This window comes from Miscanthus floridulus, chromosome 8 (assembly GCF_019320115.1).
Source record: "Miscanthus floridulus cultivar M001 chromosome 8, ASM1932011v1, whole genome shotgun sequence".
NCBI classification, from domain to species: domain Eukaryota; kingdom Viridiplantae; phylum Streptophyta; class Magnoliopsida; order Poales; family Poaceae; genus Miscanthus; species Miscanthus floridulus.
In genome coordinates this window covers 115661938-115680716 of record NC_089587.1, presented here as the reverse complement: position 1 = coordinate 115680716, position 18779 = coordinate 115661938, and the positions used below count along the sequence as shown (strand labels likewise).

General features: G+C 43.7%; 1 protein-coding gene across 2 annotated transcripts; it reads right to left on the bottom strand.

Annotated features, from left to right (window-relative positions):
* Positions 1-13269: 13269 nt before the first annotated feature.
* Positions 13270-15527, bottom strand: LOC136473332 (serine/threonine-protein kinase STY46-like). 2 transcript variants are annotated; one of them, XM_066470991.1, is made up of 5 exons: positions 15483-15527; positions 14847-14961; positions 14573-14634; positions 13879-13933; positions 13270-13608 (listed from the first exon to the last, which is right to left on the bottom strand). In XM_066470991.1, the coding sequence occupies exons 1-5, from the start codon at positions 15524-15526 to the stop codon at positions 13486-13488; spliced, it is 399 nt and encodes a 132-aa protein (XP_066327088.1). In that variant the 5' UTR covers position 15527; the 3' UTR covers positions 13270-13485. The 2 variants fall into 2 exon arrangements, with proteins under 2 accessions (XP_066327088.1, XP_066327089.1); XM_066470992.1 differs by lacking the exon at positions 15483-15527 and adding an exon at positions 15102-15451.
* Between the last annotated feature and the right edge of the window lie 3252 nt (positions 15528-18779).

The following is an 18779-nucleotide window of genomic DNA, read 5'->3' as shown; positions in this document are numbered from 1 at the left end:
GTATGCCGCAACCTTAAGGGACTCTTCCCTTAGTTTCGCTGTATGGATGCGCTCTTTCTCCCGAAGAGTCTTTGCAGCAGCTAGCTCTTTGGCATCCAGTGTCCACTGTTTAGGGTAATTAAAATTTGTTTGGGCTATAGCTTGAGGGTCTACATACCCGGCTTTCACACTTGGCATTTGTTTGACAATGTGCACTTGCATTATACAAATCACGGCGTGGGTTAGTTACAACAAAATTCAAAGATTACATTCATATCATATCATGAGGACAAGGACTTACAGGCACCACGTGCGAATTAGATTCATCTCCATTTCTCCCAGGTGAAAGCATGTCTGCATGTTATTAAAGTCAAAGACAATTTTCCCGGCTGGGCTTCCAAATGTACCGGTGGGGAAGCATACTTGTATGATATCTATGCTCATTGGGAGAACACGCAAGTACCAATCATGAAACCTTCTCATTCCAAGTGGTAGGCGCTGGATGTCCCGGTTTGGTAGGAAGGGCATGCCTCTTTCATATGTTTTTGGGCAATCCTTTGACTATTTGATGGCATCAACATTTGGATACTGCTTTGCAATTTGGTGGAGTTTGCTAGTGACGGCCTCCTCAGAACTCCATGATGGGACTTTTTTAACTTGGTTCTCAGGCTTGAACTAGTCATGGGAATACCACTTGGACACGACGAGACATCTTTGATCGGAACATAAACTGGCCTTATGTTGATTGGAATCTTCTTTCGAAGTTCCCATTCAGGCATGTCCTCATTTTCTTGTGCATCACCTTCTTCAGGAGGCACTCGTTGTTCATGTATCGGTTGTGCTTGTTGAGAAGACTGTGGCATCTCATCATGCACTTGCTCGGTACAAGCTGGAGAAGGTTGTGGCATCCCATCAGGCACATGCTCGCTAGGAGGAAGGGAAGAATGTGGCATCTCAGGAATGTGGGGGTCACGAGACGGTGAAAATATCTCCTCGACCTCAAGAACTCGCTCCAAATTTGAGAGAGGACGAGGCGACGAAGAAGCAGTCAATATAATGTCCCGTTTGTGCTAGACGATGAACTGCCTCATAACGTATCCGAGTAACACCAGCCCCCCGGGAGTTGCATAGTCTATCCTCCACTGCATGAACTCGGGCTTCACTATATGCACCTCGACCCTAGTGTAGTCCGGCGGTATCTTATTATTGTGGTGTAAGCCACCGGGAGGATGTGCCACACCCGTTGCCACCTCCATCACAGTGTTCTGTCGGCCGCTGAGAAACACCAAGGTGCAACTAGTTGGTTCTCATATGCGATCGACTGGGGTTGTGGCTGTAGTGGAACCTTGGCTGCTAGGAACTTTTGGTGGGCTGCCAACTAATGCCAGTTCTCCCAGCGGCGTCACTAATATCCGTGGCTCCGTAGACAGTTCTTGCTCCACCAGCGCCTTCGCAACTAGAGCTTTCACTTGGAGCTCAAGGCTAGTCTCCCGGTCTCGGCCATGTTTCTTGTACATGTGTTTGTCCTCTTCGAATCCTTGCTTCCAAGTCATCCTTTTCCCTAGCCCCCTGGTGCGGCCTGTGTGCTCCTTGTTTCCCAAGCCAAGGCTAAGCTCGTCCCTCTCTCTAGAAGGATTGAATGAGCTCTTCTCCTTGTCTTTAGCATATTTTAGTATCCTTGATACCGCCTCTTGGGTCTCCGGCTTATCAAACTTAAGATTACTGCAGGATGATTCTGTACTCCTTGCATATATCCAGTTCCTTGAGCGTACCTTCAAATTTGTCACATCGATATTCCCAGCAGCTATGGCCTCTTCGTCTATCTTCCTAAACTGTTCTTCCTTGGCATAGTAGCCACCGGGGCCTAGATGATGGTGGTGTTTGTTCCTCTTCGCTAGCTCGGTGTTACGGGCACTTAGCTCCAATGCCTCTGGTGAAGTCTTCTGAGCCACGAGCTCCTCCCATTGACTAGGAGTTATTTTGCTGAACTCGTTGACAGGAGTTAACCCCTTTTGGATATACTTCGTGTTGAGCTCCGACCTCCAATGTCGGAATGACTCTCCCATCATCCTGATAACATTTTTTTACCAATTCGTGCTTACCCTCTGAAAATCTAAAATTGAGCTTCAGCTGCCTATCTCATAGTTCATTCTTTTTGTTCTCTGGTACCTCTTTCCAGTTAGGGATTGCTGGGTTCAATTTATCTCTTATAAGGGCCCGATCGCATTACGGAATCGTCCTCTTAATTCCTTTGGCTCAAGGATCTCCCCTGCTGGCCAGACCTCCGTTATCACATAGCATGCCTTATCTGGATATAGATTTCCTTTTCTATCCCCTCATTTCCTCTTAGGCTTGGTAGTTGAGGTTGTGTCTTGAGGTTGTGGAGCAGAGGCATTGTGATCCGTCTCTATGGCTGTTGCCTCTGTTCTCCTTTCCTCTACTCCATCTTGTCTAGCAAGATGTCGCGAACGTCGACGTCGTCTTTTCTGAGTTTCAGGAGGGACCTGTATATATGATAGGTCAAAGTGTTAGCAGAGGTAACACAGCCAAAGCTTTAGCAAAATTTACAAACTAAGGCTTTTTCCCTACCTCCTAGTTCGGGTCAAAATCCTTGTCCAAATCTTCCTCCATTGGCCTCCTTCTGGCTTCACGTGGGAAATGATCCTCAAGACTTACATATCCCTCTTCTGAGTCATCATCATCATCCTCCTCTTCTTCTTCGCCTTCAGTAGCCTCTCCTGCTCTTCTTTCTGCTCCTCCTTCCTCCTCGTCACACTGCTCCTGAGTAAGCATCACTTCTAGATCCTTTTCTAACTCGTTATCAAACTACTCCTGAGTTAGCTGGTCCTCTAGCGCTTGCTCCTCATAGGTTGGGTGCTCATCATGCTTGGGGCATTGGGCTACACTGTCTGGTGTTCGCGACATTATTTCACGCTTTGTTCTAATAGATGCAAGAAAGTATGCTTTAGGTACGCGAGAAGATATAAGAAATCAAAAAGGGCTATAAACCGAAGTAGTCCTATCAAACAACAATATATCAAAAAAAAGAGTAGTAGCAGTGGTAGAGGCCTCAGAAACATGTTAATCATCATCTGATCTTGAACTTGGAGCATCAAGGCATCATACCAGAGAAGAGAGGAGAAAGTAATATAGGGGCGGCTGCTAATGATGCCAAGTTCCTCACAAGTTCTTGATCATCAGCTCATATTCCATATAATGTATGGACTTGGACAATTTTATCATCGGCAAAACAAAGGAGAGGAGAGGAAAGGGGAGATTTGGCACAAAAAAACCAACAGCTGCTTAGCAAACATAGTGCAGCAGCTGATGGCAAAAGACAGGACAACAAGTCCTAGGCGAGTCCTGGGAGATTTGGCAAAAAAGCAACAGCAGCCAACAGTTAGTAGCTAGAAGTAGCAAGTAGTAGTAGTAAGTAGAAAGTAGTTGAGTAGAGTAAGTGTAGCAGTAGAGTGGTAGTAGTAGAGTAAGAGCAGCATCCACTTAGGAGTAGTGAGTAGTAAGATGAGTAGTAGGAGTAGTAAGAGGAGTAGTAGGAGTAGTAAGAGGAGGAGTAGTAGTAGTAGTAGTAGTAGGAGGAGGAGGAGGAGGAGGAGGAGGAGGAGGAGGAGGAGTAGCAGCAGCAGCCGCCACTACAAACCAGCAGTATATAAGCAAAAAAACAGAGGAGTGGTAGTAGTAGAGTAAGAGCAGCAGCCACTTAGGAGTAACAAGTAGTAGTAGTAAGTAGAAAGTAGTAGAGTAGAGTAAGTCCTATATAATAGACTGATTCTAGGGCACAACAACTACTAAAGGAGCTAGCTATCAACAGTCCCAACCCAAGAGGGTACAGCCTTGATAATGGCCTTATCAGATACAAAGCTCAACTCTAGATTGGTAGTAATTTAGCATTGCAGACAAAACTCATTGCCGCATTTCATTCAAGTGCCATTGGGGGTCACTCAGGCACTAAGGTCACTTATCAAAGACTCAAAAATCACTTTGCATGGAAAGGGATGAAACAAGCAGTGGAGAACTTTGTCAAACAGTGCTCTAGGTGCCAACAGGCGAAGCATACCAATAGTTTGCTAGCTGGTTTATTGCAACCAATCCCAATTCCAGAAGGGGTGTGGATGGATTTGTCCATGGATTTGTCAGTGTCTTTTGGAAGGAGCTCTTCAAGCTATACAAAGTGAATTTGAAGCTCAGTACAGCTTACCACCCCCAAACAGACGGTCAAACCGAGAGGGTTAATCACTTAGGAGGAGCAGCCACTTAGGAGGAGGAGCCACTTAGGAGGAGCAGCCACTTATATAAAGATGTGTATAATGGTAATGGGGTTATGAACATTATGATAAAATATCAAACTATATGCAGTCGCCCCGAGGCCATGTCCAACACTCCACTAGAGTGCTGTCCCAGCTTCCAGCTATGCAACTAGTGTCCAAATCATCACGAGCGTTAGCCTCGCATGGTGTCAGATTCTCCTACAGAGGAAGCGATGGCTTGCACAACACAAAGTTGAAGCAGCAACATGTCTTGTGTTGTGGCATGGAAGACAGGAAGAGCAAATAAAAAGATGAGAAATTCTAAGTAAAAGTTGAGCCAGTGCTACACCGTAGCAGAGGCAAGGTACTGTTTGCGTTGAGAGGGTATTGGCAAGTACGTGGAACACAACTTTATGATGAGGCTAACACTGGTGCTGCCTGCACTTGTGCTGCCCTGATCGCCAACTGTACTTGAGGTCTCGAGCAGAGCTACAGAGGGCAGAGCACACTCCCATGTTCGTAGGGGGGGCTCTCCCCTCCCAGCCACGTACCAGCACATTCCCATTCCCTTTAGAGGGCCATGCCATCCGTCCATATACTACACAACCAAACTGTTTGGTAAAATAACTATATTTTTCATACTAGTTATTAGTTTGCGAAGAATGAGGTGATGATGGATCATATTCTATTTTATAAACCAAACAAAAAATACAATAAAAAGATAATAGACTACCTCGTTCCTTAAACCAATCATAGAGCCCAGCAATTTCAGAAACACATTATACTAAGGTATATTCATCCTGAGTTCAGCACTTCAGCCTACACACTCGAGAGTTGAAACTTACCAAACGCATTGCATGTTCATGTATAAAAGATAGCAGACTCAAATGATGTGAAGCAAACCATGTTCATCAAGGTACACAAGATCAAGACCGCATCTTGTCATCGTTTGGCTGCTCTAAGTCACACGGATGCCGCCTTACACATCCACATGGCGCAAAAAACTGATTTGCAAAAAAAGGAAGCAAAACGAGCACATGCCCATATGCTAACTGACCTATGATGATTTATCTACTTTGTGAACTATGGTGCTTGATGAGAAGCTGAATTTAACTTCAGTGTCGAAGAAGCTGAATTTAACTATTGTGCTGAATTTAACGGGTCTATATATATCCATAGATAGATAGGTACCTGGAGCTTGAGAAGTGGAAGAGTGTTTGTCGGTGGCGGGGAAGACGATGAGGAGGCCGGGCGCGGGGCGCCAGGAGCCTGCGTCGTCGGCGTGCGGGGGCGGGACGCCGGGGGCCGGGCGCGGGGCGCCGAGAGCCTACGTCGTCGGCGTGCGGCGGCGGGACGCCGAGGCCAGGCGCAGGGCGCCAGGAACCTGCGTCGTCGGTGCGCAGGGGCGGGCGCCAGGGGGCGAGTGTGGGACACCGACCACCGGGGGTTGGTGTGGGCGGGCACGGGCGCGGGACCGGCGACGGAAACCCTAGGCGCGTGGGGCAGCCTGACGGCGTCGGACGAAGAAGACAGCGCCCAGACTAGATGACTCTCGTGCGCCCTCCTTTTTATACTCGGGACTATTTGTAGGGGCGGTTCCTGATCCAGCCGCCCCTACAAATGCATTTGTAGGGGCGGTTCCTAATCCAGCCGCCCCTACAAACGCATTTGTAGGGGCAGTTCCGGATCCAGCCGCCCCTACAAATATTTTCCATTTTTCTAAATTATAAATTCTATATTTTTATATCATAAAAACACAAAGTAATAAAAAAATTATGTATATGCACAAATATAATATTTTGTATTATTATATATATGAAGAAATATATATATATAAACAATTTTAGTCAAAACAATATAGAAAACAAAAAAACAAAAATTTAAAATTTAAAATTTAAAACTTCGACTACAATTTTATGACATTAAATAAAATAAAATGAAAATATTGTAAACATAAAGGTTGTATAACTCATCAATATGTACAACTTTTATTTTGGTCATCTTGTCATGTGACTTTGTTTGAACGATTCAAATTTTGAAATTCAAACAATTTCAACTTGAAACAATATTTTGAAAGAGTAAATGATTTCAGATGAAAAACTCATGAATACCAAAGTTGTAGAACTCATCAATATGTACAATTTTTATTTTGATCATATTTTCATTTGACTAAATTTGAATAGTTTAAATTTTGAATTTCACTAAATGGCAACTTCAAACAAGATTTTGAAACACATGCATAAAATGTAGTCTCACACACATACAAAAATATGTAGTCTTACACTCGTACATAAATATATAGTCTCACACGCATGCATAAATGAAGTCTTACAAACACACTTACACAAACACTCTACGTTCAACAACTAGCTAGCCCGCTGTAACAACTATCTCCTTGACACCTTTTCGTTCCCACGGCATTATGTCTTTGGGGAGGTTCTTTTCCACAACACTGATCTTCTTAGGAAAGTCTATGAATAGCGGCATCTCATCGTAGTTATTGTAAGCTTCAACATCGTCCACGCCATCAACTCCAATAATGTGCTCTTTCCCGGAGGCAACCACGTGCTTTGTCTTCTTCTTCGGGGGGAGGTTACTTTGTGGGTCAGACATATAGAAAACTTGTGTGACACGTGAAGCGAGCACCCAAGGGTTATCTTGGTAGCCTAGATTCTCGAGGTCTAGGACTCTCAATCCGATCTCATTCAGTTGGTGTTGTTTGATCCAACGGCATCGAAACAGGGCCACCGTTATATCCCTTCCATAGTCAAGTTCCCATATCTCTTCAATGATGCCAAAGTATTGGATCTTTCGCCCTAATCCATCGAGAGCCTCTATTTGAATGCCGTTGTTTTGGTTCACATATTTATTATCCTTTGCGTGGGTATAGTACGTATACCCATTGATGTCATAAGCATTCAAGATGTCACTTGTCTCGATGGCCCCTCCACCAACCTACTGATGGTAATAGAGTCTATGGTTTCTCCAGGTGGTATGTTTTGGTCCTTCAACCATGTAGTTAGTCGTTGCTTGTGTTGTTTCATGACCCAATCATCCGAACGGCCATTTCTCTCCACCATAATGATAGCCAAGTGTTCATCAATGTACGATTGCATCAGTTGTGTACTCTGCAAGACATTGTAATGCGCCTGACTCACCTCTTTGTAATCATGGTCGATGAACACTTTTCTACCACTAGTGCCCTTCCTAGCCAGCCTACCCTTGTGACGAGAATCATGTTTACCAATTCCTTTCTATACTTTTAGGTACTCTTGATAGTACTCGACGACTTCTTCAGTACTATAACCCTCTATCATGGAGCCCTCTGGGTATGCTCGATTATGCACGTATCAACTTAGAACCGACATGAACCGCTTGTAGGACCACATTTCATGCAAGTAGCAAGGGCCTAGTGTCTGTATTTGATGAACCATGTGAATCATGAGATGTGGCATTATATCAAAAAAAGCAGGAGCTAAACACATCTCCAGTTGGCAATCATGAGCCTTGCAGTGTGTTATTGACAAGTCCTTCATCGACACTAGCTTCTTCACATTTGCTGAAAACCCAGTTGGGACTTTGATCCCCCTCAGGAAAGTGCATATAGCTCTCTTCTCATCTGGTGTTAGGTTGAAGCACGCCACGGGCAGAGTGTATTTTCCATTAGCCTCAGGTACCGGGTGAAGCTGTGGCATCACATTTAGCTGCACCATGTCTTTCCGTGCTTTTAGACCATCCTTTGACTTGCCTGTGTCCATCAAGGTAGCAATGCGACTCTCAAAGACATTCTTCTGCACGTGCATAGCATCAATGGCATGGGGGACCTCCAAGTCTGGCCAATAAGGTAGATACTGAAAGAAGATCAATTGTTTTTTGAAAGGTACGCCTTCGATAGGAGGTGTGCTTCTATCTCTGTTCGTCCCATCCAGATTCTTCTTTCCATAGACGACGCATATATTTTTCACCATTCTGTACACGTGTTCTCCGTTATGACGTCTCTCTGGAGGGGGTTCAATCTCCGGGGCGTAGTCATAAAATCTAAAGAATAATTTGCTGCGGTACCTGTGACTTATCTTTAAGAAGCGTCGGTTCCTTAGGTAAACTATCTTCTTGGATGCATCCAGGTACACCCATATAGTACCATCTAAGCAAACCAAGCATCTCATCTTCCCTTTGATCTGTCCAGACAAAGCAAACAGCGCGGGGTAATCATTGGTATTAACAAATATTATTGCTCTACATATGAAGTCCTCCTTTCGGAACGCATCGTACATCTGCTCCCCATGCCTCCATAGCCTCTCCATTTCTTGCATCAAAGGCTCGAGGAACACGTCTATATCAATGCCTGGTTGTTTAGGGCCAGAAATAAGAATAGTGAGGAGAAGGTACTTTCTCTTCTGACATAGCCATGTTGGGATGTTGTACATGGTCAAGATCACTGGCCATGTGTTGTGGTCGCTCATCCTCTCATTGAAGGGATTCATTCCATCGGTGCTCAAGCCAAACCGTACATTCCTTGGGTCATCATTGAATTCTTTGTGCTTCTCATCAAACCTTTGCCACTGACTATAATCAGTCGGGTGTGCAATCTTATCATCATCCACCTTGCGCTCATCATCCCACCATGTCATGAGTGTGGCTTCTTTAGGGTTTAGGAAGATACGTCTCAAATGGTCGGTCACTGACAGGTACCACATTACCAAGGCAGGAATTCTTCTCTGCTTTGCATCGTTGCCTAATGGAGTGTCCTTTGGGGGCTGAGATTCTTGTACCACCTTTTTTGTACCCTTCTTATTCCTCTTTTTCTCTGTGGAGGGTTCGTCCCCACTATAAAGGTCATTGTTCTTGTACCGGCTGGTCCCACACCGGGGACATTTATCCAGTGACTTAAACGTTTCGCCACAACAAAGTATTCAGTGGTTGGGGCATGCATGGATTTTTTCAACCCCCATTGTCAATGGACTTATGACCTTCTTTGCTTGGTATGTGTTGGCGGGAACTGAGTTTGGTTGTGGCAGCACCCATGATAGAAGATGCAATAGATCATTGAAACTATAGTCTGACCAGCCGTACTTAGCCTTCAGGATGAGCAGCTCAAGCACAAAACGTAGCAATGTCCAATGTGTCAGACAGCCCTTTTCAACACCATACACAGTCTCCTTCGATGCTTTTGTCACCCTTTCCAAATTTTCTAGACCTTTCGGGTTATTTAGTAAAATCTCTGATCCAAGGGCTCGAATCATGTCCTCCAAATCATCTTCATCCCCGACACGTGCTCCACCATCATTATTGGCACCACCTTCATCGTTACCATCCCAACCACCAGCATCACCACCTTGTTCATTACCAAACTCGAAATCCATTCATGCATCAAGCTCTGCTGAATATTGGGACAGGGATTCTATGGTTTCATCGTCGTGTTCCTCCTCATCCTCGTTGTTAACAATAACCGTTTCACCATGATGAATCCACACTGTGTAGTCCTCAACAAATCCTCGCATAATCAAATGTGATCTGATGATAGTCACATCTGTCCATGCCATACGGTTCTTGCAATCTTTACAGGGGCAAAGAATTGTATCCTTATTCTCTTTCAATGTCGTTGCATGCTTCTTTGCGGCTTCAATAAATTTATCCACCTCTTCATGGAAATCTGCCTTGAACCTTAACGAACCATACATCCAAGAGTTCATATACTCCATCTTTTACAACAACAACAAAACAAACATTAAAGGACTACTTATTCAGATATATATAAAAATGAATCAAAGTAATAATTACTTGAGAATAATTGTATATACTTCAGATATATATGAATATAAATCTAATATAATTACATGAAGCATACAAACACACCATGGTAGAGGAAAATTAATTATCGGCCCATTTATCCATAAATAATTAAAATATATATTTATTGATTACAATAAACAATTTCAAAGACAACAATTAGCAACAATTATACTTTACCCAATATCTTTCATACAAACCCTAGTCCAATTTCATCAAACATAAATTTACAAAAACAAAATTAATAAAAAAACCAAACCCTAGATCTAGATCCACATGCACATGAAACATCCATAAAACTAACTAATTATTCACTAAAATCAAAAAACATGGACCAAATAAGGGTATGATCTTATTCCCCTCCCTAATTTACCCTAGTACATTTAAAACTAGGATCTAATTTGCTTCATAAGTAGCTCAAGCACCATAGAAGAGAGAGAAAAACAAAACTCTAATTACTCACTAACCAACCATTAAAACTTCAAAAAAAAGTGTGGAATAGCATTTTCTTACCTTCTACAACCTCTCCACCAAAGAATTTGAGACCAAAACCTTCCCCCCTTAGTAGAGCAATTTTTGGGAGGTGTCCAAGGCCTCCCTACCTTTTTTCACGTGTTGGAGTGAGTGACCCGAGGAGGAAGAAGGTGTTGCAGCTGTTTTACATGTGGGTCATTTATAGGGGCGGCTGGTGATTGAGCCGCCGCTATAAATCGGAGCTATGTATACGTGGGCATTTGTAGGGGCGGCTCAATCACCAGCCGCCCCTACAAATAGCAACTCCAGGGGCAGCTGGTGATTGAGCCGCCCCTATAAATCAGACCCCATTTATAGGGGCGGCTAGTATCACCAGCCGTCCCTGCTGTTCCATTTGTAGGGGCAGCTGGTGTCTGGGCACCCAAACACGCCACTGTAGGGGCGGATCCATCACCAGCCGCCCCTACAAAAAAAAATTGAACTGTTGCCAAAAATCGTTTTTTTACGTAGTGATTGTTTGCTAGTGTTGAACAGGAGTGCTGAAGAGGTCTTCTATGTTGGACTGGAACCGTCTAGAACTAATTGAAGCACCAACACCTCTCCAACATTAGATCCGTGACCTCACTTGAACCTCCATCCCTCATGCATAGGAGGAGAAACTGCAAGCCTGACCCGATAGACACCCAAGATTCATCGGTCTCTAAGGAACAAAGGGGCTGTTTGATTTCATTGTTGAGGCTTGCGACACCTGCTGAGCAGAAGTTGGAGTGGAGTAGTTGTTCGGATCCTAGGACAGATTGCCTTGGGTGACTGTTTAGATATGGTTTTACCTTGCATGGCAAGGCTGTCCTTGCTTGGCAAGGTGAGTCAAGCGAGTTAGTTGGGCCTACTAGACCAAAACATTTTGGAAGTAGAATCCTTCTGGATCTTACAAAGCCCACCTCTCTCTTTTTCCTTTCCCATTCTAGGGTTTGTTTGGACCTAGTAGATTATGAGAATTTAGATTATAGATAGTGATTGTAAAATCTAAATTCCTAACTAAAAAATCTGGGTTGTTTGGATCCCTAAATTATTTATAGCAAGATAGTATAGGTGGTTGAGTGCATTTTACACCAATTATCTTCGTATAGTAAGGTCAAGGTGGATACTTGGATTCTCATAATCTGTGGTTGGATCACAGGCATCCCTACTTATAATATGCCTGTTTGGATCTCATTTTCCTTATCTTAAGGAGGTCCAAAGGGGCCCAGTCACACCTAGCAGTCAAATAAGTGTTGCCCCAACCATGAATTAATAAATTTAGTCATAGGAGAATGCAAGAATTCAATCGATTACACTATAAATATATAAATAAATATTAAATTAAAAGCAGTATTTTTTTTTCATTTGTCCCCTCGCTATCACCCTTCTTAGTCCATCACTCTCCATCCCGTTTGTGTGTCTCTCATTCCTACTCTTCTCACTTTGACAATTGACAAACAGCAAACGTAGATCTATGGCTATTCGTGTGTCCCTTATTCCTACTCTTCTCACTTTCACGAGTGCCAAACGTATACACATGACAATAATCCAAGGTCCGATATATTGTAGATACTCCTCCAACACATCGTTAGTCAGTTTGGAGCTACAAAACCTGCATGTACACTTGGTTTGCCTACGCCCAAGCCCATGCCACCACACGTGGACTTTGTGGCTCGCTTTCCGGTCTATGCCACGGCATATGGACTTGTGGCTCGCTTTCTATTTTTTGACCTCGCAACAGGTACATACAATAGCGACTCATTTAAGCTGAATCAATCTCCAATTAATTTTCCATATGAGATTAGTCCTTCATTGTACCTTACATTTATTACATACCTTAGAATGTATTTGATTTAAGTAAATAAGATTAAACTAAACTCAATTAAATAAATCCAACAAAGATAGTTAGCTCATTATTATTAGATCAAATTGATAGAAATAACTGCACAACAATTTGTACGTCAGGATGCAAAGCACAAATAGATTTCCTAGTAATACTTGATGATCACCTGGCAGCACTACTGGAGACGGCCTCTTTGCCGAGGGCCTGAGGCCCTCGGCAAAGGCCCATTAACCCTCGGCAAAGGCTTTGCCGAGGGCGGCCCTCGGCAAAGAGCTCTCGGGAAATTTTGAGTCGGCGAAGAGGGTCTTTGCCGAGGGCCCTTTATCGGACACTCGGCAAAGCCTTTGCTGAGGGCTGAACCGGCACTCGGCAAAGAAAAGCAGCCGTCACGGCACCGGCGCCTGGGACGGAGTCTTTGCCGAGGGCCGTCTCCGGGGGCCCTCGGCAAAGAATTATTCTTTTTTTTTTGAAAAATCTTTGCCGAGGGCCTCCAACCATGGCCCTCGGCAAAGAAATGTTGCAGAATTTTTCCAAAAAATCTTTGCCGAGGGCAATGGGACGGCCCTCGGCAAAGAATTATTCTTTTTTTTTTGAAAAATCTTTGCCGAGGGCTTCCCCGTAGGCCCTCGGCAAAGAAATTTTAATTTTTTTTTAAAATAAGTCTTTGTCGAGGGCCTCCAACCATGGCCCTCGGCAAAGAAATGTTCCAGAATTTTTCCAATGAATCTTTGCCAAGGGCAATGGGACGGCCCTCGGCAAAGGACCCTTCTTTGCCGAGGGCCTTGGTCATTGCCCTCGTCAAAGAGGCAGAAATTTAATTTTTTGTTTTGTTTTTTGCATTCCATCGACACAAGCATTTCATATATATACATATATATATCAACCATCACATATATATATCACACAGAACCCATTTTCTCACAATATATTACAACGACAAGTCACATGTTCATCATCATTCACATGTTTATTACGATAAGTTCATAAAATCCAAGCACAAGTCAGAACCATAAACCACAAATATTACAATAAAGTCCAACCACATCACCTAGCACTAGTCCTCAAGATGCCATCCAGTGACGACAAATACATCCAATGACGACAATGAGTACCTCAACTATGTACCTCAAGATGCCATCCAGTGACGACAAATACATCCAATGAGTAGTCATCAATTGTTGAAAATGCATGTGCTTCTTGGATGTCAAGACCGAGCTCGGCAAGCAAACAGGTCAGCTGTAAAATAATGCATAGACGACAGAGTGTCAGGTGGCAAGTAGTTGCCAGTTCACAACATAAGTTTACTCTGGAAATGGCTTTAATGTATTTTGTTAGTTTCTTCCTACTATTACCAAGTTCTTTGTTAAAACTATTTTTTCATTCATTATGTATGCTGGCTTCTTAATTTACTGAATTTAGTTAGCTCTATTAACTATGCCAGGGCTAATTCTGTGAGTAGCCGTGTCAAAGAATTTCCACACTCCAAGGAAAAAGAAGTGTGACTACCTGACTAAGGAGCTTTGGCTTATCAATAGTTGCAAAAGTTATCTCATGCATTGGCCTGCAAGATTCAGAACAGAGAGAACAATGAGTTAACAGAGAATATAACTTCTCAAATTGTTTGCATATCAACAGGCTCTATATGTCCCTAAATATGAGCTTAAGTTTTATGTACTCGGGAAAAGTGAAGGCCTCCACATATGATAATCTATCAGTTTCATGCAATGTCATCAAACCAGAATGAAACAAAAAGCTTAAAGATGCTAGCTACGGCAAGTATCGGCCTTTTTGGAGATGCTTCCACCCCTAACCAAGATTTATATATATATCAAACTTAAGAAAGTGTGGATTTTCTTGTATTCAAGGAAAATAGTATATATCCACATATTAAGATCAGTGTTTTTAAAGAAAAGGCACGTCAAGACATATATGGAGCCGATTCGCAGCAAAGCATTAGAGCTTACTGTCTACTGCTCTCATTTTTTTTTTTAATAAAGGAAAAAAATGCATTCTTCGAAAGGTAAATACCACCACAATTTAGCCATGTTAGCCATTTATAAAACTGCAACTCCGAAATATCAGAAACAGTCTATTGGGGTCCAGAAGGGTGATTTTATTCATATTATACATCCTGAAATGCTAAACAAATAAGGAAAGAAAAAACCGAAAATCCAGCATCGCATAGGAGGAAATTGTTTACCTGGAAATGAGATGTACACTGTGATCAGTATCATCACTCATGTCGCAAAGGTGTGTGAACTCCTGGAACAAAAGGATAATAACATCATAAAAAGCATCTTTTCACAATCTTAGACTTTGGCATTATCGAACACAGAGAGGTACTTGGTCAGGAAACGATGCACACATTTCTGAACGAAGCGCAAATCAAAATCGACGCGTGTGCAACATGCAACCATGCGATTACAGTGGATCCAATTCCAATGGGTGGATGGATGGATTACTGGATTTCTGACCTGCACGACGCGCACGGACAAGGCGGGCCGGCGTTCCGGATCGCGCGCCTCCTCGAGCAGCCGCTGGTGGGTGACCACGTCGTCCGCCCTCTCTGCGTTCACATCCAGCGCGTACCTGCGCAAGCGATTTAATCCACAAGCTCATTAGACCATGCTTTAACTAATACCAGCAATTAAAGCTCCTCAATGGAAAAATTAATCACAATGACAACTCCAACACCCTGATACATAAATAAAACCAATTCATCGCCAAACCTTGGAGAGGATTCACTTTTCACCACCATTGTCAATTAAAGTCATATAAAAGAAAACCATTAGCACCCAAAAATGCAAATGCGATGCAAATGCCATGCCTTGTGATGCAATGCCAAGAATAATTCTACAAAGAGAGTATACACCGCTTATACCATAAATGTCTCTCCTTATTTGACAACTTAAGCATCATCCTAGTTATGCCAACAAGAGCCATTACCAAGTTATAAATAAAGAGCAAGGCATATGTAATAACAAAAGTAAGATGGTCACAAATTTATATTGGAACGGATCATATTTGATAAGTTATCATTCTGAAATTTAAGGTGGAGGTGGAATAAAAAGCAAGTTAAAGCTTGTAGCAACCACCGCTACACTACTTGCCTCCCACAGAAGGAGACAACTGCTCTAGGCGTGATCCGAAGCATTACCACCTGTTTTGACACAATAAGATCAGATGTGCAGATGTCTGGGTTTTTGGCATCCGACGTCACAACTTGCTCGAAACCTTCTCAATTTTTTACCACAGCCTACACATGCGATAACATGACACATCGATAAGTTTCGTGATTTTCGGACTTCGTATGGATTTTATATAATTTAAAAATACTTTTCCGACAAGTTCCTCGTCATGTTACGTGAAGAAGATGCCCGAAATTTGATACGAGTTCATGGATAGGGACTCAACATACACCAAATACCATGAATAACATTTTTTGAATCACTAAATTGCATTATTCCATCCAACTGCAGTTCAAATTTGAAATATTCGAAAAAAATCAACGAAAAGAAATAAAGTAGGGAAATATATAAAAAAAAAAGTCAAAATTAGCCTAAATTTTAAAATTGAGTTTTCAATAATGTATTATAGCACCACAAAAAAACTGGGTTCAAAAAACAAAAAAAAAATCTTTGCCGAGGGCCTGGCCAATGGCCCTCGGCAAAGAAAATTAAAAAAAATTAAAAAATCTTTGCCGAGGGCTTAAACTGGCCCTCGGCAAAGGGGATCTTTGCCGAGGGCTTAGCTAATGGCCCTCGGCAAAGAAATTTTTTTTAAAAAAAATAAAAAATCTTTGCCGAGTGCCTGACGGCGGGCACTCGGCAAAGACTGACGCCAGTGGCCGCCGTGACCCATCCGACCATATTTGCCGAGGGCCAATTTGCCGAGGGCTAGGCCCTCGGCAAAGATTTATTTTGCCGAGGGCCTTTTCTTTGCCGAGGGCCTAGCCCTCGGCAAAGGCCTCTTTGCCGAGGGCCGATCTTTGCCGAGGGCTCCTGGGGCTGGCCCTCGGCAAAGAGAGCCTTTGCCGAGTGCCCGAGATCCAGCCCTCGGCAAACCCAGAAGCCCTCGGCAAAGGATGGATTCCCAGTAGTGCAGGCCGGCTCACCTCAGTTCACTGGATCACTGGATGCCAGCATAGTCCGTGGGCCTGTATAGCTGCAGCCATTCGGCGAGGACCCCTCTCCGCTTCCTCCTGGGATTGCGCCCCATGTCCCGGCACAGCTGATCGCTGTACCACGTTGTGACAGCGGCAATGCATGACTTGACGAAGAAAGCGCCGCTGCGGCGCTTGGCCCCCCGCCCCCACCACTCCCACTCCCACTCCGCCACACTCTCCTCCATGGCCACGACGCTGGGCAGGCGCACGTCGCCGTCGAGCTGGTGCGCCACCCACTTGGCTATCATCTCGTAGGGGTATATGCTCGCCGCACTCTCCGCATAGCAGACCACTGCCATCTGTGGTACCCGAGGGTGCACGCAGTGCCTGACAGATGGCATGGCGATATATATAGTCAGGACGACGGCCATGCATGGTCAGCGCACCGGCGACGCACGAAAGTAAGCAAGCAATTTCAAAGAAAGGTGACGACAGACCTATAGAGAGGAAGCATGGTGTCAGAAGACCAGTGTTGTCATTGAGGGTAGTGATGAAGAAGATTCGGACTTTATTGATACTAATTATGAGATAGATGATGTGGATGATGACCTATTTGTTGACAATATTGATGTGGATGTATTGGACGACGGAGCTAGTAGGGGCATGAGAATGTACAAGTGCAAGAAAGCAACAGGCAATAGGCTAAAGGGACAAAAGTTTCAGCATGAAGAAATGGCCGATGATGAAGACCTGTCAACATATGATGAAGGGCTTCAGTTGCCAGATTCAGATGTTGAAGAGCCAAACAAGAAGAGGTTCAAGGCCTTAGGGAAGAGGATTTGGGCAATCCATCATTCAGAATAGGCTAGACATTTGCAATAGTTGAGCTTCTAAGGAAGGCAGTTACTGAGTATAGTCTTAAACACAGCGTTGATATAAAGATGCCAAGGAATGACAAGAGAAGATTGAGCAGTCATTATTCACAGGGCTGCCCATGCAACTTATATGCATCTTTTGACAATAGAGTAAAGTGTTTCCTTGTGAAGACCTATGTTGGGCAACACAATTGCCAGAGGGAGTGGAATATTTGGAGAGATGCACATCAACTTGGCTGGCTGGCAAATACAGGGTGGTAGTCAGAGCTGATACCAAGATGACAGTTAGCAGTTTTAGAAAACTAGTGCAGAAGGATTGGAACATTACTCCATACAAAAGCAAACTGTCTAGGACCAGAAGCAAACTATGTTGGTGATATGCATCAACATGAATTGGCATTCCAGCAGTTTCAAATTCCCATCTTACATGTATTGGCTCAATCTTGGATGAATTTGGCATTCATGTATTGGCTCAAGCTTGAGGGCAAAGGCTTCTTTGCCGAGCGTATCCGGCCCTCAGCAAAGAACCTCGTTCCAGTTGTGAAAGCTCAATCCAGAATGAATAAGCATGTGTAGCAATGGTAAACATGACAATAACATTGACATTGCTCCAAACACATCATTTCAATTCAATCGCTAGATTTTACATGGACCATTTAATGTACAGATCAGCACCATAGTTCACTTGTTGATCTCAATAGACACCATCAATAGAAGCACACCTACACCTATCAAACACACACAAATAATGCATCTCAACACCCTGCTATATCATATGCTATACTGATCAAAGTTCTAAGGTTATCCTACACAGCTATCGCATCTACATTTGCCTGCTTCTTCAGCTTCTCATTGTTGTCAATGTGTCCATTAGCTTCATTGCCAATCACAGTCCTCTCAACAATGCCATCACTGTCCACCATGTGTTATTCATTTCCATTCCCAAGCATCCTCCTTTGCAACTGTCTTTTCAGCATAAGTCTTCATATACTGGATACCATTGAAAAAATGGGCAACCAGTTCCATTCTTCTACATATTGCTCAAGCCAACATCACATCAACAAACATTGACTCATGATTCGGGCAGGTATAGAAGGTCTGACCTTTAGATCACGGCTGATTCGATTTCAACTCCAATACATGTCGGTAGTTTTAGTCTGGCACTACCGGAAAAACGTCCTTTGCCGAGATCCGAGATTTTTGCCGAGAGCAAAAACGCGGGCTCTCGGCAAAGAAAACGTTTGCCGAGCGCGGCTCTCGGCAAACACCGGCCGTCGGCAAGTGACAGGATTGCCGTGGGCCTGCATCTCGGCAAGCAACAGCTCTCAGCGAAGTGGGCCGTTTTGCCGAGAGCCGCGCTCGGCAAAAAATGCCCGTCGGCAAAACGGTCCTTTGCCGTAGGCCGCGCTCTCGGCAAAATCAGGCTC